The 21,671-nt window shown below is 57.1% G+C and overlaps 9 protein-coding genes across 9 annotated transcripts; 4 read left to right on the plus strand and 5 right to left on the minus strand.

Moving 5' to 3' along the window:
- Window positions 1-134: 134 nt before the first annotated feature.
- B0H18DRAFT_1001341 (uncharacterized protein) lies at window positions 135-2,583 on the plus strand. The gene is made up of 4 exons (XM_048028296.1): window positions 135-311; window positions 374-558; window positions 873-2,041; window positions 2,094-2,583. Exons 2-4 carry the CDS (start codon window positions 376-378, stop codon window positions 2,290-2,292), a joined length of 1,551 nt encoding a protein of 516 aa, XP_047894521.1. The 5' UTR covers window positions 135-311; window positions 374-375; the 3' UTR covers window positions 2,293-2,583.
- A 131-nt stretch (window positions 2,584-2,714) lies between these two features.
- Window positions 2,715-5,271, plus strand: B0H18DRAFT_1094284 (WD40-repeat-containing domain protein; the record flags this gene model as incomplete). Its single annotated transcript, XM_048032376.1, has 5 exons — window positions 2,715-3,000; window positions 3,036-3,485; window positions 3,542-3,728; window positions 3,778-4,174; window positions 4,235-5,271. Exons 1-5 carry the CDS (start codon window positions 2,750-2,752, stop codon window positions 5,269-5,271), a joined length of 2,322 nt encoding a protein of 773 aa, XP_047894522.1. The 5' UTR covers window positions 2,715-2,749.
- Window positions 5,272-5,960: 689 nt separating this feature from the next.
- B0H18DRAFT_862062 (DASH complex subunit Dad3-domain-containing protein) lies at window positions 5,961-6,367 on the minus strand (the record flags this gene model as incomplete). The annotated part of the gene is made up of 3 exons (XM_048039726.1): window positions 5,961-6,032; window positions 6,093-6,191; window positions 6,269-6,367. Coding segments are annotated over 3 exons (270 nt in total), but the record flags the coding sequence as incomplete, so codon positions are not given.
- Window positions 6,368-7,740: 1,373 nt separating this feature from the next.
- On the minus strand, window positions 7,741-8,236 carry B0H18DRAFT_1001353 (uncharacterized protein; the record flags this gene model as incomplete). The annotated part of the gene is made up of 3 exons (XM_048028297.1): window positions 8,042-8,236; window positions 7,889-7,977; window positions 7,741-7,816 (listed from the first exon to the last, which is right to left on the minus strand). The coding sequence occupies exons 1-3, from the start codon at window positions 8,046-8,048 to the stop codon at window positions 7,742-7,744; spliced, it is 171 nt and encodes a 56-aa protein (XP_047894524.1). The 5' UTR covers window positions 8,049-8,236.
- Window positions 8,237-8,351: 115 nt separating this feature from the next.
- On the plus strand, window positions 8,352-9,160 carry B0H18DRAFT_263373 (uncharacterized protein). Its single transcript, XM_048037324.1, has 2 exons — window positions 8,352-8,604; window positions 8,656-9,160. The coding sequence occupies exons 1-2, from the start codon at window positions 8,571-8,573 to the stop codon at window positions 9,015-9,017; spliced, it is 396 nt and encodes a 131-aa protein (XP_047894525.1). The 5' UTR covers window positions 8,352-8,570; the 3' UTR covers window positions 9,018-9,160.
- Window positions 9,161-9,175: 15 nt separating this feature from the next.
- B0H18DRAFT_1001360 (uncharacterized protein) lies at window positions 9,176-13,027 on the plus strand. The gene is made up of 11 exons (XM_048028298.1): window positions 9,176-10,261; window positions 10,593-10,895; window positions 10,957-11,074; window positions 11,132-11,190; window positions 11,247-11,340; window positions 11,378-11,474; window positions 11,552-12,149; window positions 12,173-12,271; window positions 12,336-12,407; window positions 12,466-12,720; window positions 12,777-13,027. The coding sequence occupies exons 1-11, from the start codon at window positions 9,500-9,502 to the stop codon at window positions 13,005-13,007; spliced, it is 2,688 nt and encodes an 895-aa protein (XP_047894526.1). The 5' UTR covers window positions 9,176-9,499; the 3' UTR covers window positions 13,008-13,027.
- Window positions 13,028-13,058: 31 nt separating this feature from the next.
- Window positions 13,059-14,764, minus strand: B0H18DRAFT_1210393 (terpenoid synthase; the record flags this gene model as incomplete). The annotated part of the gene is made up of 7 exons (XM_048036365.1): window positions 13,059-13,365; window positions 13,418-13,725; window positions 13,778-13,828; window positions 13,886-13,895; window positions 13,946-14,079; window positions 14,132-14,276; window positions 14,331-14,764. 6 exons carry the CDS (start codon window positions 14,762-14,764, stop codon window positions 13,426-13,428), a joined length of 1,074 nt encoding a protein of 357 aa, XP_047894527.1. The 3' UTR covers window positions 13,059-13,365; window positions 13,418-13,425.
- Window positions 14,765-15,804: 1,040 nt separating this feature from the next.
- On the minus strand, window positions 15,805-17,660 carry B0H18DRAFT_263419 (terpenoid synthase). The gene is made up of 7 exons (XM_048037325.1): window positions 16,991-17,660; window positions 16,785-16,929; window positions 16,593-16,726; window positions 16,523-16,532; window positions 16,425-16,472; window positions 16,040-16,366; window positions 15,805-15,974 (listed from the first exon to the last, which is right to left on the minus strand). Exons 1-6 carry the CDS (start codon window positions 17,407-17,409, stop codon window positions 16,073-16,075), a joined length of 1,050 nt encoding a protein of 349 aa, XP_047894528.1. The 5' UTR covers window positions 17,410-17,660; the 3' UTR covers window positions 15,805-15,974; window positions 16,040-16,072.
- Window positions 17,661-18,968: 1,308 nt separating this feature from the next.
- Window positions 18,969-21,523, minus strand: B0H18DRAFT_1001381 (WD40-repeat-containing domain protein). The gene is made up of 11 exons (XM_048028299.1): window positions 21,322-21,523; window positions 21,176-21,270; window positions 21,040-21,122; window positions 20,741-21,001; window positions 20,282-20,607; window positions 20,034-20,226; window positions 19,878-19,983; window positions 19,699-19,842; window positions 19,610-19,648; window positions 19,479-19,502; window positions 18,969-19,422 (listed from the first exon to the last, which is right to left on the minus strand). The coding sequence occupies exons 1-11, from the start codon at window positions 21,431-21,433 to the stop codon at window positions 19,366-19,368; spliced, it is 1,440 nt and encodes a 479-aa protein (XP_047894529.1). The 5' UTR covers window positions 21,434-21,523; the 3' UTR covers window positions 18,969-19,365.
- Window positions 21,524-21,671: the final 148 nt, after the last annotated feature.

Consider the following 21,671-nt stretch of genomic DNA (forward strand, 5'->3'; position numbering starts at 1 on the left):
GTGTGTCAACCGTGCTGACTGCCCGGGACCGGGAGGGGCGCGGGAGGGCGCTCAGGATGAGGGATGGACTGTGCGGATGTACGTAACCGGGACGGCATCATCGATCACCAAGGCTTGCAAACCACATCTGACAGAACCCGCCCGAACGATGAAAACGCACGCCCGTCCAATCTCCGGACCCTCCTCTTGCCCAGCTCGCCGCCACGCGTCCTTTATTTCATGCATTTTTCTCCCCGGTCGCGCACACCGCTGCCACTCGCAAGCCTCTAAACCGCAGGCTGTGTCTGACGTTGTCTCTGCTGTCTGGTGATGTCAGTTTCACCGTGCCGCTTATTAGACCCTTCTTGCAATTGACGCTGACGCCTGCGCATAGCCATGCGACTCTGTAAAGCGACGCGGCGGACGGTCGTCTCGATTTCGGTCCTCTACTTCAAAGCGCAGCCCTATGTCGCGTACTTTCACTGGTATCGGTCCGACATGAGCCTCTTTCTGACTCTGGCGAGGATCGTTGTTCCTGCGGTGGCTGGGGCCGCTATGGCCTCGGTTGGGTTCATCCTGGTAAGTCCTTCATTCGGGTTGCTAGGCAGTCGGTGGATACATTATATGGGTCTGTGGAGGGGCTGGAAGCAAGGCGTGTGCGACGCACCCATGGCTCGCTGGAGTTGAAATGTGTACACTGCATCGTGCCATACATTGCGGTCATAGAGTGGCCGTCACACGACGCGTCTATTCCGTAGGTACGAATGTCACAATCATCCTGAGTTGGTACGGCTATGCTGCTGTAAGCTCCATTCCATCTAAGTACTCCTTTCATAATTGGTTGTTGTAGGCAGCTTGCATGATACCACATTGCTGACGTCGAGAATCATTAGAGCGTTCTTGGTGCCATCGCCCAAGGCTTCGTATCCGCATTCCTAGCTCTGCCTCCAGAAGAACAACGCCTGCGAGTCGAGCCCAAGCTTCTCACTCCAACACTTCATTCTCGCAATGCCTCAACAGCATCCCTTTACTCCGTCGCTCTCTCACACGACTCGGACTCAATTGGTCGGACGACTTCAGAAACTGCATCTTCAAAACAACAAGCCAAGATTCTGGCCGAGGATAAAGGAAGAATACTTGACGTTCCTCCATCTCCGTCTCCTCCGATCTCGCGGTCATCGTCCCAGCAAGTGGCAAGCGGGTCAAACCTACTCCAACTGTCGAAGGAGGCCATCATTCGCAGCCGCTCGCCCGTCCGACGCATCGCGTGTCAAATCCAAGAGGACTGCAGAATTCGGAGGGCGACTCGCAAGAGCACGTCTCCACCCTCGATATCAGTCGCGCTCCCTTCGCCGCTCACGCCGATCCCCTCTGCGGACCCATCCACGCCTTCGCTATCAGAACAACAATCTTTGGCTTCACACAGTTCTGGTGCGGAGAGCTCACGGCCCAAGGTCAATAGGTCCGTCACCTCGCCGACGACGAGCAGTATGTCCTCCTCTCCTCATTCCTCGCTATATCCGCCGAGCGCCGACATCCCGCACGCAGCTTCCTCGCAGAAGAAGAAATGGCTCCCGCGCAGGCAGCACAGCACGCCCCCGCAGCGGCCCCCGCCCCTCCCGCGGACGGACCCGTACCAGGCGCCGTACTTCTTCCCGACGCCCCTGTCCCCCGATGCCGCCGATTACGTGCGGCAAGTGCGCATCAGCCGGAGTTCCGTGGCGACGGGCGGGACGGTGTTCGAGCAGAGGAGGGCATGTGAACCTGGACCCATCGTCGTGGGCGGGCATCGTGCGAGGAGCAGAGAGACCTCGATCGATGGGCGGTTGGATTCGATTGGGGAGGGTGCGGCTGTTCGGGTGGTCGGAGAGGGGGAGAAGGAGGGGCGGAATGAAGCGCAGCGGAAGCAGGCTCAGGCGCCAACGAGGAGGCTGTCGTGGCATCCGGTGACGGAGGAACCTGCGTCGATGTCGCAGGAGGAGCGGCCGTCTGCATCTCGCTCACCATCCGGGTCCGACTCCGCCCCAAATTCACCCACCAGTTTCCTCAGGAAGTCGCGCAGGTCAGTACTCTAGCACGCTATTTGGGTTGTCCGTCCTGACTGGTATCCGCAGTTTGCTACGCCCTCCACAACCACTTGCCTTTTCCTCTTTTACAAGCGAAGCTGCTTCGAGTTCGAAAGGTCGCTCGAGGTCCGGCCCGTCGCCTTCACCTGATACGCGAGAAGGTTCAGGTCCACGAACACGGAAGAAATTCTCGCTGCTCGAGAAGATCCATCATCGACGCTCGTACAGCGGGGATAAGGCCACATGAGCTGGGGTCCCCCCATCGCCCTGCGATGGACTCTTTAATATGGCATAGATGGGTGCTCCCGCATGCCCGGCTTACCGTTGGGGTTGGCTAGGTACTACATTCTATTTTGAATCTCTTTTGCGTGCGCATTTGCGTCCCGTTACACTCCACTCATTAGACTGGCTTCCGTTGCCCATATCATTATCACATCTCCCGGTCTCTCTAGTAGGTACAATAGTAGCTTACGCTAGGCATAAATAGTGTAACGTAGATGTAGAGCGCAATGCGAATTAGTACGCACCATTAATGCCAGCCAACGGCCAGTGACCGTTCTTGCAAAAGTGATTGATGCATGTGATGATATCGCGGCCACGTGGACGGCCGCGTCGCGGTTCGTTTTCGGTCGCGCGTCGTCGACTCGCCTCCGACAACCACCCGCCGATTGACTCATCGCAACGTCCATCTCTTCCCCCTGTACATGTCTGCGATGTTGGCGGTAGCTACGACAAGCTCGCTATCCATTACGGAGACCCAGAGCCTACGACGGGCGACCTCTCTCGCCCCGACCTGCACGCTCGACTCACCACCGACATGCCACGCCTGGACACCCGATAACTCCTCCCTCATTCTCGCCCAATGCTACTCCATCTCCCGCTATGACCCCTCTGGAACATTCACGAAGACGCTTTACGACGATGCGACCGGCGAGTCCGGTGCGATCACGGCGCTGTGGCGAAGGACCGCGGGAACACCGTCATCTTCAGCGCGGGCGAGCGGGTGCGCATCCTCGACGCACACACGGGGAAGATATCCAGCACGTTTGATACCCACAAGGCACCCGTGGTGTCGCTCTCCCTCTCGAACGACGCCAGCCTCCTCGCGTCTACCTCCGCGAACGCAGTCCATGTCCACAACCTCACGCACGGCGCGCATACCGTCCTGAGGGGGATACCCGCTGGGGAGTGCGTGATGACATGTGCGTTCCATCCGCATGCGAGGACGAGGCTCCTGGTGGGCACTGGCGCTCGGGTACTGGTGTACGATACGACGCGGCCGAGTGGGCCGCTCAAGACGATTGCGGTGAGCACGAAGAAGGACAGCAGCGGGGAGATCGTGTCGATAGCGAGCAGTCCGTTCAGCAAGACGCTCGTTGCGGTTGCCTGCAGCGGCGGCTCGATCGCTCTTGTGGATCTGGAGAAGGACAGAGACAAGAGGTATGTGCGCACACGCAGTCGGCGTTCGTCGCATCGCTGACTCGTACTGTATGTAGTGTGTACAAGACCTGGAGCGTGCATGTCCCAATTACGTGTCTTGCGTTCTCGGCGGACGGCGCCGTCCTCTACGTGGGCACCGAGAATGGAAAGGTGCTAGGCCAAGACCTGCGCTCGCTTGACAAGCCTCCGAGATCTACCACCGTCAGCGAAAACGGCGACCGTGTAGTAGCATTGTCCATGCAGGTAATGATATCCTCACTCTATGGTTCAATCCATCTCATCGTCATTGCAGAAGAAACTCAAGCCTGAAGACACCGCTTCTCCGGCAAAGGCATCAGCCGCAAGCAAGAAACCAGCTCCGAGCAAGCCCCTGGTACAACAAGACCAGAACAAGACCTCTGCGCCCCGTTCAGCCACCGCGAGGTCGGATAAGCCCGAGAAGAAGACTGTCACGTCTCCACTAGCGTCCCGCACCCTTGCAGCTCGAGGGAGCCCCGCATTGAGGTCGAGGGTCACTTCGAGTGGCTCGCCTCGCGCGGTACGCCCGCGCGCAGGTGCGGGTGTGAAGTCGCCTGCGGCCAGGAAGATCAGTGCCGGTGGTGTCTCGAAGAAGATCTTCTCTCCTCCGAGGTCTCCGCCTATGCGGAGAGGACAGACTGATGAGGAGCCTGAAGACTTGAATGTGTCTGGTATGTGACTACTACAGTGAATTCTACTGCGTTTTACTGATTCTGGCGTCAACACGTCAGTCCGTATTGAGAACCTACTCAACCTTCCCGTGTCCACCCGCGCGAAGGAGAACATCATTCCGGCTGGCAGCTCACTTGAACCAGTCACGGAGGGCATGCCTCCCTCCATCTCTACTGCCGCTCCGCGTGCCACAACCCGCACGGCAACCGCTGCGGAACACCGGACGCGAGCGGACGGCACTAACCTCCGCCGAGCCTCCGCGTTGTCCACCGCCTCCGCATCTACGAGGACACGCTCCGCATCCGGGAGCACTGCATCTAGTGGCAGAGCGAGCAAAGCGTCCACGCGCCCCACCTCCGCCGCCAGCTCGCGCACATCGCCGTCTGCACCTCCCGTTCCCAAGGTCCCCTCAGCGTACCGGGCGAAGGGTACCTCGCGCCAGTCGCTGACCCCGAGTCCAGAATTGCCGGACGTAGATGAGGACGCGCCTGCTACTCCGCTGCCAATGGGCAGGCGTGCTGGGAAGGCAAAGGCCGGCGGGATGGGTATCCTAGGGCTCGGTACGCCCGAGGTGGACCGGTGGATCAAGGCGGGCGAAGTCGGTGTTGCAAACAAGGAACATAATAGAGCAGATGGCAAGAAGGTAGGATTCGCGGGCGATGGCGATGATGACGAGGTGGAGTTCGCTCGTCGAGTGCCGCTGCCTGGCGATGCTGTTACGGAGCCCGCGTTTGCAATGCAGGTGTCCCCCGCACGACGACCGGGATTGGCCTCGGGTTCGAGCGCATCCTGGGCTGCAGCCCCCTCGCCGCTGCGCAACCTCTCCCACTCGGCGTCGCAGCCCCACCTGGGCTCGCCCAACACACGCGCCGCGGCAGGGCTGCTGCAGACTCTACTCCGCGACGCGATGTATGAGTTCCGGCAGGAGACGCACGGGGAGCTCGTTGGGCTGCATCTGGATATGCTGAGAATGGGTCGCGGGCTGCGGGGCGAGATGCGTGCCGCTGTGGATGAGTTCCGCGGGGAGATCTCGGTGCTGAGGGAAGAGAATAGGGCGCTGAAGGAGGAGAACGAGAGGTTGAAGAGGGGGTATTAGCTTGCGACTTTTCACCTAACAATGGATTGGACCGTCATTGATTATGTTATGCTTAGTATGTTATGGTTCACGCCTCGTATGCCATCCTTGATTGACTATCGCCGGCAACCCCAGTTTGGGTTCACAGCGACGTCGGTATTCTACACGCATACTGTACGACCGTTCGACGGATGACCGGAACCCACAACAATCGTCGTCTCCATATGACACTGTCACTTTCCTAGTTGTGTCAACCCTATCATGAGTATCTTGGGGGGAAAGTAAGGAAAAGTCCCTCGGCCGCCTTGTAGGCATTCAAGGCGGATCAGATATGCTAAGGCTTCATAGGCTTCTCTTGCGCTCTAGTCCCCCTCCAGGTACCGCCTTCCTCGTGTTCTCCGAGTCATCCAGTGCGACGCAGACGGTCTCTTGGGCTAGTCGCTGCGCAGCAGAACACCAGCATGAGTGCGCACGCGGAAGAGGGTGATCCGGGCAGCGTTGCGCAGGTCAGCACGGATGTAAATTGGAAGCTGGTGAATTGGGACGTCGCGCAGATGTCGTCGATTGGCATGTCGGGTAAATGGTGGGTATGCACCTGGAGTAAGGTATCTGTACAAGTTCGAGATTTTCAAGAACAGTCAGAATGAAGAGTTGACGCATGCCCTGACGTGGGCTGGAGACTGACCTTCACTGGTCTCTGGCTCGTTCATGGTCGTGTCGGCGAAGGATGGTGACTCTTCCATTGGCTGCTCATTGATAACGGCCCATACAGAAGCTTTGAACTGGATTGGGATTACGGAGACGTCAGGAATACGCGACGGAGAGCTCGTCAATATACTCACTAGCGTGAGTACCAACCCCATCTTCACCTCCAACGCCCGCAACCTCCTCAGCATAGACTCATCTGGCGCCTCACTCAGTCTACGCGTCTCAACTACGAGCTATGCGTGTTTTCCCCACAAGCAATGAATATACCCATCATTCAGCGGGACATAACCCATAAGCCTCGATGGCGCACCTCTTTGATGTTTTGCGAGAGCTTCGCGTACTGCCAAAGGACTTCGGCCTCCGTTTCGGAGAGGGATGGGTGGTCCGCGTAGGGGTTTGTGGAGAATACCTCGGTTCCGGATACCGAGTGGTTCATTTTTGTACTCAACTTGGCTGCCTGTGCAAGGTGGAAGATCAACGTTACGGCCAGCGACCTTCATCCACTAGTAGGTAGTCTCGGACAAGCCTCGGATCGCACGCCACGAATTTGGCCACAAATGATCGATGATCGCCCGAGCTGGTTCGTCCGCGCGTGACGTCCGTCCACAGTCACTTAGACCGAGTAATAGTCACAGTTAGACAATCCGATACATATGTACAGCAGTTCTAAATGACGAGACGGGGTGGGCTTCACATTTGTTCTACAATGTCACTCTACTATGTATTACATCAGGCCGGGATATCGGCCATCCTACTCGGTTATCCGAGAACTTACTTACTTGTTGTTGTCGAGTGGGCTCTTCCACGATAAAGACTCGGGATTGCAGTGCGCGGAACCATGACTCTGAGTCAATTCAAGAAGCTCGAGACCATCATTCGCTGTGAGGCTTCGGGGTCCGCCAAGCTAATGTGACAATGCGAGAGTCAGTGCATGTCTGCCGCGAGGGGAAAATTTGACTTACACGGAAGAACTTGAAGGGTAGGACGTGTCTAAGTTACACTGCTCGATGACACGTCAGGGAAGTCGTGCCGCAGGGTGTAAGGTGAGGAGTCAGCATTATATACGAAGGCTGTGTTGGGACTCACAACGTGGGGAGACGGGGGCAGCGGTTGTGATAACGGCGAGGCCAGCAAGGGCGAGCTCCCGGGCGAGAAAGGGTCACACGCGCATCATTGACGGAGCTCGTGAAGGCCTGGCAGGGTCGTAGCAGCGGCAAGATAAAAGCGTCGAGGGCAACAAGAGCCTGAGCAGAGTTCACTCAACGAACTTGCTGGAGTGCTCGGTGCGGTCAAGATGGTGCCGTCGCCGTCTACGTCTAGCTTCATATACGTATACCGCCGCAGTGACAATTTGCGTGCAGCATGGTGAACTCCTCGCTACGTAAAACAAATCCAGATGTATTCAGTCTCAGGAACCAGGAATAAGTCTCGCTGTATGCTTACGTGTTCAAGTCAAAGTTGGTCACAGCATCGAGACAGCAAACGCACGGGCCCGGGAAGACCAGAGGCAACGAGCATTATAGCGACGAGGGTATGAATGGCGAGCTGAGTGGGGTGTTAGTACTTAGTACATTGAGCGCGTCGTATAGGGGGGAGAGGAATTTGTGAATCCGTCGCGAGGAGAATCTGTGAACATCAGTCGAGGTCGAAAGTCAAACACCTGGAGCCAAAGTCAACGCCTAGAACGGCAAGAAAAATGCCTGGGTCATCATGAACCATGCTTGGATTTGTTACTGTCCGTGCGCCAGCCTTATGCAGGGCCACTGCGCGACAAGCGAACACCTCAAGGAAAGTCAGTTAATTCGGCATTGCCGTCTTGGTCTGGGACACAATCATGACTGCAATGGTCAAGCACATTCTATCAATATCAGCGAAGGCAAATCCTTCAATAAGGCCTTGAGATCTTGCATATGAGATCTTGCATACGTACAGCTTGAGTCGAGTCGCCACTCACAGCCTCGAGCCTATGTAAGTCACCAAACGGGACAAATCCTTCGCCGACACTTGCGTATGAGTTCTCTGGGTTTCGTCGATACAGGTAGATGAGATGCAGTCCAGTTTCAAGCCAACCTCAGCGACGCACCGATCATTTCAAGTTATGAAGCGATGCAAGGATGCGGATGCGGCGTCCAGTGATATATTACTACCTTATGTCAAGATCATCCTGTGTTTCCCTTGACTCTGAGCGTGACTAACAGTTGCACCCGCGCCAGATGCAGATGGTCCCGCAGTGCGACGGACAAGGTCGGCGTCGCCTAGGTAGCGGGGACGCGACAGGACGCGACGCCCGGCGAGCGCCCCGGGCGCGTCTCGATGAGGGCAGCGTGGGACGAGCGCCGTGCGCTGATTGGCTAAGAAGCTTCCGCTCGCGCGAGCGCGGACTTGGCGCGGACGGTCATCCCAACTTCAACTTGACTTCAACTTCCTCCTCCTTCACCTCCTCCTCTCGCTCCTCCGCGCCCCAGCTCGCGCGCGACGACGCTCCAGCGGTGACCGCCTCAGGCCAGTGTGCAGCTGCCATCTCTCATGTCTATTTCGTGAGTACAAGCACGCCTGACATGGACACCTCTGACGGATACCCATAGCTGCACGGCTAGCGTGTCAATACCCTCATGACCATCCCTGATCCTCCATGGAAGCAAAAGAGTGCGTACGAGTGCTTTGCGTCATGTTCAGAGTCTGACATGGTCGCTGTAGCGCGTCCCTGCCCGTTCTACTCGCAAGGGCGCTGTTTATTCTCAGACTCTTGCAACTTCTTGCACGAAGTGAAGGCACCGCGTCCTGAAACCGAATCATGTTCGACATCCAGGTCTCCACTGCCGTCGCCCCCCGAGTCGCCCGTCGACATGACTCTATCCCAGAAGCAGGCTCGGCGAACTTCCAAGGTTGTCCGCTTCGTCTCGCCGCCGCCGCGTTCGCCGCGTCTGTCCAGCCTGCTCCTTGCACTTGGTAGTGCCATTCAACAGGAAGAGATGGAGGCAGATCGGAGCTCGGACTCGAAGAAGAATATGAGAGCGAAGAGACGATGCTGTCAGCTCTTCCGAGGCAGTCGAAGATGAGTGCGACGAGGATTCTCCCGTGAGGATCCTCTGGCCACGAGATGTCTCTAGCCACGAGGAATCTCTCGACATGAAGGTGTGTCCCGTCATGAGGATGTCCCCGTTATGAGGATATTCCCCGTCATAAGGATATTCCCCGTCATGCAGAGATTCCCCCTCGTCATGGTCATGAGGATATCCCCCGTCGCGAGGATATCTCTCGCCATGCACGTGTCTTCGTCCGAGGATCTCTCCCGTCTGCGGATTTCGCTCGCTCACCGAAAGCACGTCGGTACCGTCTCGATGCTCTTCATTCCAGTGCTCGCGACGATATGCAACGGCTCCGATGCGGCCATCACGCCGCGGTCGAGCATCGCTCAAGGATCGGACTCCTCCCTAGGTGACGAAGAGATCACATCACGCAGTTTCCTGTGCCGCCGTCGTTCACGCGTCCGCCGTCGGGTCTGCTGTCGCCGATTGAGATCAGCGCGACTGGCCCTCTCATGGCGTTCTTGTCCCCGGAGCGAGGCGGCTCCGACTTGCAGCGCGAGGACTCGATCGACTCCGGGTTCGCGGAAGGCTGCTTCGTCCCGGCCACGTTCCTGACTTCGCCTCCGCGGAGTCCCCGGCGCATGTCTACGTTCTCCATCCTGTCATCACCATTTGGCTCGCCGACGAAGCGCATGCGCCTCGTCGGCGAGGAGCACCACCACACGCCCGGGTTGGCCGACTTCTTCTCCCCGGCTTTCAGCGCGGGCGCGAGCCAGTTTGAGGACGCAGACGAGAGCAGGGTGCAGTACTCGGACGTCGATTCGCGCCCCCCGTCGGCGGAGGGCGAGCAGGCGAGAGTCCGATCGTCGGGAAGTCCAGTGGAGAGGCCGACGAGGACCGCTAGCGACTGTGAAGGTGAACACGCTCTCGCCCGCGGACTCGCCAGAGCCGCCCGCCGGCCGTCGGTGGTCATAGAGGGCGTGAGCCCTGTCAGGAACGACGGATTCCACGACTTCTTCGACAGGTACGTCCTAGGGCAGCCCTCCGAGGACAGCCACATCTCAAGTGACGAGTACTCCGTGGCGCCATCCACCGTATCCACCGTGCCGACGCCCTCGTCTCTCGAGACTCCCGGCTCTGGGTCGCATGTCTTTACTGCGCCTCCGCGAATCTGGACCCCCGGTGCGGACAGCGACTATGCGTCGCCCCTGCCGTCGCCCTTCGAGGATCGCCCTCCGCGTGTGTTCTCGAATCCCGCGAAGGGCAAGTCCTTGGTCCGGTCTGAGAGCCCGTGGTCCCAGTTCTCGCCACAACCGTCGCCCGCGCCATCCTCAACCACGTCGCCTCTCGACGCTTTGCAAACATCACCTCTTCCATCTTCGCACCCTTCGCCTCTATATTCTCGGCCAACGTCTCTTCATTACTCACAGCCATCGCCCGTCCAGCCCTCTCAGCTATCGCCTCTCCAGCCCTCACCTCCTCCAGCCCTCTCAACCATCGCTTTTCCAGCCCTCTCAACCATCGCCTCTCCAACCCTCCCACCCATCGCCACAGCCGTCTCCGCAGCCGTCCCTCGCCGAGCCTGTGGGTGCGGCAGACGCGCAGGAGCCCCAAGCGAAATGGGAGCGGCGCGCGTCGACGCGGGTGCCCCTAGCGTGGAGGCAGTCGTCTTCCAGCGGGTCGCTCAGTCGCGCGAGCTCGCTGAGGCAGTCGAGGGTAGGCCGGCCACGGCCGCCGGCGCTGACTGGCTTAAACGCGACATCGCATGACAGGGCGCCGTCCACGCTGAAGGAGAGTGTGAGTGCCGAGGGCACGCATGTATCGGAGGGCGCGGACGTGCTGCATATTTCCCCTGAGCACTCGGCGCCTTCTGTCCCTGGGTCTTCGCGACTAAAACCTTTACGTTTGGTGAGTTTTTCCTTTGGCGGGCCGAGAGCGATAGACGAGACGTTGAATGTGGGGTTCGTAGTCAATGATCCTGAGCGCGTCGAATTCTGCGTCTGCATCTCCGTTGTCCCCTTCGTTCCAATCATCATCTGGATTAGAGTCAAGCAATAGCATTCCTCCTCTCACAACTGGTACAACTGGTAGGACACTCTGCTACTCCGCTCCGGCCCTGCACTGAAGTACGGCTTCTCTGACAGCATACACCCCATCATCGCCGACTGTATCATCAGACTACTCTCTATCTAATGCTCGATTGGTATGGTGCTGCTTTCCGGTGTACATAGAGACTAACACAGCGCAAATCTCACATAGCTCTCATCTCGTCGAACAAGTCTCATACCACCTCGCACTCGCAATACCCTACTTATTGACAGCACGTACGCTCCTTCGCATGGCATTTCTTCCAGTCGAATTTGCTCTCGCCTCCACCGCTTCTCCGACAGCACCCGTCTCCGCACCCATCTCGAACGCGCAGTCATGGCATACCCACAAGGGTTCCCGCGCGTCGATTGTGTCGCACCGGCATTCTTACATCGAGAGGTTCGCCAGACCGGACAGCCGGGCCTCTGAACCTATACTCTACGAAGAGGATGAGGACGAAGGCCCATGCGCATGAGACACCCTCCGGGTCCACGCCCAACCTCATCCCTGTCACACGCCGCCCCTGTGAGCCCCTCACCGCCCTCGCCCATACACGCGATCGCAACGCCCCGCCCGACGCTACTCTTCGCGCTCGCGAGCGACAACATCGACGAAGTGAAGCGCGTCCTCGACAGCGGTGAAGCGGGCCCGAACGACGACGTTGGTCCACAAAGCGCGCTCGCGTTCACGCTCACGGCACGACAGCTGAAGCACCGGCAGGAGATGGTGAAGCTTTTGCTGGCGCACGGTGCAGACCCCGTCGCAGCGAGGCAGGCCATCATGCCCAGCCGACCTACGAGCACGGGCTCAGGTACAGGTGAGAGCAGCGGCGACGACCCGCTGCCGGACCCGCTCGAGGAGCTGGACCACGCGACGAAGTATTATATCAAGCGCGCGGAGGCGCCGCAGACGCGCCGCGCGTCCGCACTCATCCACCGCTCGTTCTTCCGGCCTCTGGCCCGTGTACGATACGACCTGATTGGGCAGGACCGCGCGCTCGAGCAGCTGTTCCGCGTCCTCAGCTTGCCGACGATGGCGCCCGTTGTGGTCCTCTTCTGCGGCCCAGTGGTCATGGTAAGAGCCTGCTGGCGCGCAAGTTCGGCTCGTTGCTCGAGGTGCCCACTCATACTGTGAATATGACCACGCTCCGTGACACGCATGATATATGGCGAAGCTACTCCATGAGCCCGTATGAGGTGCGCATTTTTGTCTGCCGCTTTCTCGCATTTGTAGGCTGAGGCTGATTGATCTCCGATCTAGGCCCCATCTACTTGTACACTGGCAGATTTTCTCATCGCCAACGAAGGGCGGCGTTGTGTCGTTGTATTGGATGTACGTTGTTCCCTCACGGCCTTCCTGATTTGCTGTGATGAACATTGGAAATTCACAGGAAATCGAGAAGTCGCCAAACGGGAAGGTTTTGAGCTCATTGCTTATGCCTTGGGAGCTCGGCCGTTGCTCGTTCGAAGCTGGCCACCGGCACGTAGATGTCTCGCAGGTTATTTGGCTTGGGACGTCGAACATCGGACATGATCTGGTATTCGAACACCAAACGAAGCGGCAAGACCCCGAGGCGCCGATGTCACGCGAGGACTACGTTGACCTCATGGCCCTGCTACGACCTTGCGTGTCCCAGCGCCTAGGGGTGAGCGCACTTTCGCAAATGCTACGTCGACGATATGCTGACGTTGCCCACCTCAGGCCTCTTTGCTTTCTCGCGTCACGACTGTGCTCCCTTTCATCCCATTCACGACCGAGGAAAAGTTGGCAATTGCAGCGGAAGCGCTGCACTCCTTGACTAGCGAGGAGACAGAGTTGCCACCTGCGACGATCGACATGATTGTGCGGAATTCTCTGCACACGTACATCCCGGCGGAAGGCGCTAGGTCTCTCTACCGTGCTGTATCTAACTTGCTGCTGGATACTATTTGAAGACATAGTTATGACTGCAACGACCATACTGTTTCGTGCACAACCCACAACCTACGGTGAGTTGGACTTGATATGCGGCGCGACTGGACACGGCTTTGACACAGCGAGCTTGATGACTTGCTTGGTCTGGTCTCATCGACGACACGTTGATAATACAGGTGGGCATCAGGTAAAGTACACTAATAGTACACAGCGCAAGACAGTAAGGTAGGGAGGTAGGGGGTCTAATGTATCAGTGGTGCGAAGTCGAAAAGGGCGCCGGTCAGGCGGTGCGAAATCTACAGTACAACGAAGGGGCATACAACAAACGTCCTGGGACATGCAAAACATAACCTGGAAGGTGATATGGAGGAGCATTCTGTGGGTGTGGTTCATGAGTGTCGTATACTCGTCCGGACACGATGCCATACCTAAGCGTTCAAGCACTTGTCTGGGGTTTCTTCTTCGGGTGCAGCTTCACGTAGCGTGTCTTCTTGATCTCTGGTCCCAAGGGCCCAAAGTAGCGGTGCGTGATGAAGCTCCAATGAAGCGAACCGACGATCCAGTCCTGAAGACCTTTCACGTAGATCTGGACGTCTCTGTCGATCTCTGGACCCCAAGACGGGATGTGCTCCAGGTTCTGGGCAAAGGCGTTGATAGTCTGACGACACAGTTCACCGACATAATCGACGGCTTCCTGTAGTCCGACGCCCTGATAGTGCATGACAATCGTAATCATCTGGATGCGAGGTGAGTAGTGTGCTCAAGCTGCGAAGTATGAGCACACTGACATTGTGGGTCTCGTCGCCGCGAGCTTGCTCGACGTTGTATGAGAAGAGGTCCTGCAGGTAGCGTGGTTAACGGATGGTCCGAACGAACCGTAGCTCCATCCAACATACATTACTCCACCTGCTCAACAGACGTTAGAACGGCGCACACCGGAGTACAGTAATACGTACGCCACAAGATCGTTGGACGCGTTGCTGAGGGCAACGATGACGGGGTCTTCGAGGACGAACTCAGGCAGGTCAATCCCCATAGAATATTCAATAAGATCGAAGGCTGGTCTGCAGCCGCTAGTGTCCCGGCGATCCTGGCGATGATTGTCGGCTTACATTCTTTGTGAACAGATGCGGGACGCTTACGATGATGTAGGACTCTATGTCTGGAATGATACCTGCCGTGCGATTCGCAGCCTGTATTTGAACGGCCGAGAAGAACAGGTCGAGGTTCTGTTTGAAGCGCGCTTGTGGACCAGGTTTCGCATCCTTGACGCAGCGCGACCAGTAGCTGCAGATACCCGTTCAGCGTGGATATTCGAATGAAAATGCGTCGGCCACATACTCTCTGGCAAGCTTGGCCGCGCTCGGCTCCTCCGGCGGCTGCTCCTTGCCTGACGCGTGGGTAGGCAAGTACTTGTCGGGGACCCAATGCGCATTCATGACGAGATCAGCGAGCTGCTCTGTGCCTGCCGCAACCATCACGTCGGTCATGTTGTCTAGGTGAAAGAGGTAGACGAGGAAATCGGCGACCACGCGCATGTGCTCGTCGTCGCAGTGAGGGTAGCACTGCGCGGTGAGGATACCGGCTTGCAGGGTGTAAACCGCATGACGCTTTTTCGGCGAGAGCTCAGGACAGCCCTGGTCGAGCCAGCGATCGGAGTCGGCTGCGACTGCAAGCGCATTTGGCTGGACAGATAGCGGGAACTTGCAGTGCGAGACAAGGTCTGGCAGGATGAAGTGGTCCGGGGCGCATTCGGACACCTGAGGGACGGTCATGGCGAATGGGGTCCAGTCGAAAAGGTGACACGACTCGATGAACAAACTCGTTCAACTCGGACCTTTTCAACAAAAGCCTTGTTATAACGTTACAGCCTTGGCAATGAACCCTGATCATGCTTGCAGTGGCGTTTATGACAGCACAAAAGCATCTTGTTTTCATCGTCGAGGCCGATCTGAGGGACAGTTGGGTTGTCCGGACTCTGGACCCGCGACCGTGGTGGACGAACAGCAGCAACCAATCAGGAACATTATCCAGTGCAAGATTGGTCTGACCGACGGCCGTTAGGCTCGGGACCGAGATTCCGCCTTGCAAGTCGATCGCGCACAAGGGTCCGGGAGCTCCTACATAGGGGAAGACGCAAAGTCCAATTTGGAGCGTGTCCCCTGACGTCCGTCATTACCTCGGCTTAACAAACATCCCTACAATTGTATACGCGAACTCATTGGCCGCAGCCCCGGCCCTGCGCAAAGTACTGCATGAGAGCGCAGGCGCGTTCATTCATATGCTCGCAATCGAAGGGACAGGGAACGATCGCTCCTATATCAGTGAAGCCTGGGTCCATAGCATTGGATTGCCTGCACATCAAATATTCTTCGGGAAATCGGAATCTGCCGCTAGCACCCGCATTTCAACGCTTTCGACTCGGGGAGTTCAGTGATAATGTCAGATAGCAGCAAACAAAAGGACGAACACGTTATCATGCGCTTGATTTCGGGCGGCCAGTCTTGAAAGGACTAGCAGATGGAAGCATGAGGAGTAATGGCGCTAGTACGGGTGACAATTGGAATGATCCAGCCCCTATAGCTGAGTCTTTCGGTCCTAAGACTTAGCACCGTTGCCAATGGCGTGCCCGCTTTGTTCGGCAACGACCAAGCGGAAAAGACCAACGGCTAATTGGCAGTTCACGTTGAACCTGAATCGATGTTGAGGGCACGAGGAAGGTGAGGGAAAGTCAGCATGATTGTGCAGACTCGGAACGTGTATTGTATCCGAGTTCCTCGGTCCTTGAGCGCGACGACAATGCTGCGAACATGAAGATATGGTCAACGCGGATTGCATAATACGAGTCATCGAAAGTACAACGGATACAACTTAACGTAGAGCGAGGGCACGAGCAGAGAAGGTAATGCGTGGCCACGCGGTGGTACAACAAGATACGGGTTCAGTCTGACAGACAACGAACAAGCACGCGCGAGTCATAAAAATCTGGCAAGAGGAACAAGATACATACGTGAGTTGTGAACTTCCACCGGCCATTCGCGTCGACTCACCTATAAGGTATGAGCGCGAAACTCTTGCGAGCTTCAACGACCGTGTTGCTTTTTGGGCAGGAGCTTCACAACGCGGCCCTTCTTCACCTCGGCGCCGGATCCGCCGAAGTAGCGCTCCGTCATGAAGCTCCAGTGCAACGACCCGACGATCCAGTCCCTCAGACCCTTGACGTAGATGGCAACCTCCCTGTCGACCTCCGGGCCCCACGAAGGGACGCGTTTCTCGTTCTCCATGAAGCCGTCTATGGTATCCTTGCACAGATTGCCGACGTAGTCCACGGCCTCCTGAAGCGTCAACTTCTTGTGCGTCATCAGGATGGGAATCATCTGCGCGGCCAGCCGGCATGAGAAAGGTGAACGGATATGGAAAAGTAAGTACACCCACGTTGTGTGTGTCGCCTCTGGCCTGTTCGACGTTGTACGAGAAGATATCCTGGTTCGGCTGTTAGCGATACTGACAAAGTCGTATGAGTGCTTTCGTACGTTACTCCATCTAGAAAGAGGAGTCTGAGGTCAACTCTACTGTGCGCAAATATTCAAAGGATGTACTTACGTCACAAGGTCGTTGGCGGCCTGGTTCAGAGCTTTGATGATTGGGTGGTCGACAACGTACTCCGGGAGGTCGAGACCCATCGCATATTCGATGAGATCGAAGGACGGCTTGCAACCGCTGGTATCCCGTCGAATCTGTGAAGACGCTCTCGAGGTCAAAGTTGTATGAGAGTCGCAATGTTGAGCAACTCACGTCAATGTACGACTCGACATCGGGGATGAGGCCGCTGTCTCGATCAATGGTCTGGAGTTGGACGGCCTCGAAGAACAGACCGAGGTTCTGCTTGAAGCGTGCCTGAGGGCCCGGCTTCGCGTCTGCGATGCACCTCGACCAATAGCTGTAGTGAGAAGAGTTGAGCCATGTTAGCCGCTGTCTCACTGGCTGGATAAAGAACTTACTCTCGAGCCATCCTCCCCGCGCTGTATTCGTCCGCGGGTTGCTCCTTCCCGAGGAAGTTAGTCGGAGCGTACCTCTCCGGCATCCAGTGAGCATTCATCACGACGTCTGCCAGCTGTTCGGTCCCCGACACGACCATCTTGTCCGAGATGTTGTCCAGATGGAAGAGGTAAACGAGGAAGTCAGCCACGACGCGCAGGTGTTCGTCGTCCGCATCAGGATAGCAGTGGGACGTCAGGATACCCGACTTCAGGCCATAGAGCGCGGCCCGCTTCTTGGGTGACAGCTCGGGACAGCCCCCGTCGAGCCACTTGTCGGACGCAGCTGCGACGGCCTCGGCGTTCGATGGCGAGTCAGCGGAATGGCAGTGCGACACAAGGTCGGGGAGAACGAAGTGGTCTGGAGGCGACGGAGCGGGCATCTTGAGGGACAAGTTGTGCGGGGCGAGGCTGAAGGTGTACAGCAATGAAGCACTTGCTGTCCTGGGCCAGGTATGGCCGACGCTCCTGGCCTCATATATACGTCTTTGAGAAGTGAACGATTAAGCGAGATTCGAGATGAGCAATCTCTGGCATGTGTCGATGTAGACTGCGCGAGATTGAGATCTTCGCAGAAGATGTCAGCGCATTGTCTCATGAGCTTGGTTACTTCTCGCTATCAGAACAAGATAAATCGGATGTGATTGTGGTCGGACATGAAAGAGGAGAACAGCTTATCACGCAGCACAGGGAGCGCACCACCAAGGACTCTACAAGTCCAAGCCACATGCAGGGTTCAGTGAGACACAGTGTTAATCATCGAGAGACCATCTGTGCGTAAGACTTGACTGAACCCGCGTTCTCTGGCTTCAAAGGGCCCGGAACTATCCTCGACTGATGGCTGGCAGGGCGAAGGCCAAAGCGTAGCATAATAGGAGACGCACCATGCGTTGGCTCGTCACCACCAGCGAATACCTTCAGCCATGTCGGCCAAGGAGCAACCTACGTGGAGATCGACGTTTTATCAGAGACAATAGAAACCTCCAAGCACAATCTCGGGAAGCCGATGATGTTATACCTATCGGACCGAGGCATTGTCGCCCGCCGAAACGTGCGCAGTCGCCCCACGTCCGAGTCGATATCCTTCACAGCTCGGGTAGGCTGACCATCTTGATAGCATAACGAACAACTGTATCAAGCTATGAGTTAAATCTCATCGTCGGGACCGAGGTGAAACGCGGCTCACCTTCCCAACGCCTTCCACCTCGACAAATCGGACTGGCTCTTGGATCACTGATGATAGGAGAGCCACCAGCATGCAGTATACGTCTTATCGACTGCTGGAAGCAATGCGCGCCAGTGAATTTGAGCTGGAGTCGGGAGAAGATCACGCATGTTTACGCTTCATGGATTGACCGGCCTTGGGTAGAGAGCTACCGCAAGAATTGACGCGCCGAGACGATGTGGAGTAGATAGACGTAGGGTCTCAAATAAATTCATGTTGCTGAACCCCTCCCCGAGAAGTCACAGGCGGAGGTCCGACGTCGCGACTTTGTCTGGTCTTCTCGGCGAGAGATCCACACTCTATGCCGGCAACCTTTGACGACACAACCCTCGGCGAGCTAGCCCTCGACATGCCTCAAGATGAGACACGCACCCTCGTGAACGAGATCACCAGAACATCGCTCTGCGCGACCCATTTGGTACTGAGATCCCGCACATCATCATAGTAGCTGACTGTCAGCAACTTGAAGCTAGTCGCACGTTGACATCATTGATTCGGTGGCCTTGCTCATCAGCACAGCCCAGTTCTTCAGTGGCGCAGACGTCCGAACGAGATGAGCCTGGCGGTCTCTGGACAATGAACATGGTGGGAGTGCCGGAAACGGACAAGAGCGGCAGATCGCAGCAGACAAGAGCGTTGCTCAAGATCAGATCTCGATCAAGCATTGTGTTTCGAACCGAGATTGGCCGAACCACTTCGCAATCTCGTGCCCGATCCCGCCACACTGCCCGATTCCCAGCCTGACGCTTCGGCGGACGGCGATGCTCAGCGACCAGAGACGGGGCGAGACGAGAATCAAGTAAGGGCTTCGCCCTCGGAATCAACAACAACAGCTCAATTCGGTATGTGATAGCTCAGAGTCAAGTGCCAGTGATACATCATCATACTGATAGCTACAGCCTGCTACAGCTGAACGTTGAGCCAGAGTCCAGGCAGCTCTGAGCCGGGGATTTCTGAGGCCAACACAGTATGACGAAATCGCCTCAATGACAAAGTGTGTTTGGGAGGGGCCCGCAGCATGTCAGAATAAGGGTCCATGTTGCACGACAGGAGTGTCATTCCTCGATGAATAAGATAGTGATGAGAAAAACGCATTGCAAAGTCCAAATTGTGCCTACAGCGATACGAATGACGTATCCATCCCATGAGCGAAGTCCCAAATACAGATTTTCTAGCCCGCGCGTGAGTAAGGAAGCACTGAACGAGAGCACTGCCCGCACTACTCACCTGGTCTTCGCCGCATGAAACGACCTAACGATGCAGTCAGTTAAGCGCACAAACCATCGCGCGAGACGTCTGTCAGCGTACCTTCGTCGCGTCAAAACCGACGCAGAATATCCGCCCGGTATGGCCCCCACCAGGTCCGTCATCAGAGCGCCCGTCTCGCGGTCCCAAACCTATCACAACTTAGCTCCTCGGGCCCGGGACGTAACAATCTGCGGCGCACCTTGACCGTGAAGTCGTAGCTCCCGCTCACACCAAGCTCGTGGCTGAGCGCCACACTCCTGACGAGCTCCTCGTGTTCTCGCGCGGGCGGACGGACCTCTATGAGGCGCGTGTTATTCCCACATACCTGGCAAATCTCGCTGCCCTGCGCCGCAGGCAGGGCTCGTGCGACTTGTACACGGGCGAGGTCGTCCAGCCTTTCGACGTCCGCAGGTCGAGCAAGCGGAGGTGCTTGTCGGACGACCCGGTGAGGACAAAGGGATACTTGAAGTCGATGGCGGCGATGCTGTGCGACAAGTCAGCCCCCGGCCGTATTTGGCAAGGACGATCACGTACCCTCGCCAGTGGTGGTTCTCGAACGTCTTGAGCAGCGCACCCGTTTCGGCGTCCCATAGGCGCACAGAGCGGTCTCCGGATGCGGACACGATGTGGAGCGGCGAGATCGCCACCGCGTTCACGGCGGCGCGGTGCTGCGCGAGGACGTGCTTGGGCGCAAACGTAGGCAACGTGTATGTGCGAACTGTCCTGTCTACGATCGGATGTTACCTCAGTTGCCCATCGACGTCACGCACACTCCAACGCACCTTTCGAGCAAGTGACGAGCTTCTTGTCGTCGAACCGCACACAGAGTACACTGTCCATGTGGTCGTGTATGACCTTGAGAAGTCGGTTGTTGGTCAAGTCCCATACTGCCACCTTGTGGTCGCTGCCGCCGCTCGCGAGCAACCCGTTGTGCACGCAGATGCTCAGGATGCTGCTGTCATGTATCCCCTCGATAACGCGTGTCACCTCGCCCGTGGCCAGGTTCCACTCACGCACACTCCTGTCCTTCGATCCCGTGAACAGCACCTGGGTGCCCGTGTCCGGGTATGTGTACAGCTGCAGACAATAGACAGCGTTGGTGTGGTTCCTCGGGTTTCCAGGAGTCTGTAGTTGTAGAGTCGGTAGGAGCCGTGCATGATGCGGTGGCGGATGCGCGAATGCGTCTGGTAGAGCATTTGTAGTCGGGCGCCGAGGTGTTGCGTGGCGGCTTTAGGAAGGACAAACGCGGTGAGGGCGAAAAAGGTCTAGCCGTAGGCCTTGTTGTAGGTGTGCTAGGGCTGCCCGGGGCTGTGGCGAAAGAGGCATCCACGTCCATGGAGGTGTACCCGGAGTCGTCGAGAAGCATGCTTTGGACTGCGTCCTCCTCCTCGTCGCCCATGCCCTCGTCGTCGTCGCTGGTGGGAATGGCGTACTCGGGGCTGCTCTCACGAGCGGACACACCTGTGGGCTTGCGCCAACGCCAATCGTGCTCTCCGCATAAACTCTTCCATAGGAGCTGGTCGTCGGACAAAGCCGCCACCTCCGGGAGACTAGCGAGCATGTGAACAGCGACCCTGGAGGTAGGAAGGATAGAACATGTATAGCCAGCTCATCAGGGAGTAGCTACACGATACCGGTGAGAGCCTGCCGCGAATGAGACTTGCGCAGCCACTCACTCCCAGTACGTCGAACTGCAGCAACGAGGTCATTCTGCTCTGCAATGCTGCGACACTCGACCTCGGCAGTAATGAGAGCATCGAAAAGATGATTTCTGAGCTGTTGTCAAGTATGAAATCATCCGCCAAGAGATAGATTTATGTACCTTCCTGCTCTTGGACCGAGGTAATGTGGCTGAATAGACCCCGCGACATTGCTTGCAACCAGGCGCGTCGCGCTGGGACAACGTCCGTTGCCGTTTCAATGCTAGTGTTCATGCTGTGAGCAGGGTTGAAGATAGCGGTGAACTGGGAGTGTTTGTTGGACAGTGCGTCAGAGTCAAGTCAGAGTCACCGCGGTCGCTACGGCCGACTGTAAAGTGGCGCGCCATAGCCTGAGCGCCTGTGATCCTGTGAGTGGGTAAGCGCTCAAGATTGCTTGGTCGATTGGGTCAAGATTGGGTATTATCCTCGGCGGGTGAATATTTTCTCTTCTCGCAGTATCTTCGTGCCTGTG

The sequence above is a fragment of the Fomitopsis serialis genome (genome assembly GCF_022376445.1).
Source record: "Fomitopsis serialis strain Sig1Antser10 chromosome Unknown B0H18scaffold_25, whole genome shotgun sequence".
NCBI lineage: Eukaryota > Fungi > Basidiomycota > Agaricomycetes > Polyporales > Fomitopsidaceae > Fomitopsis > Fomitopsis serialis.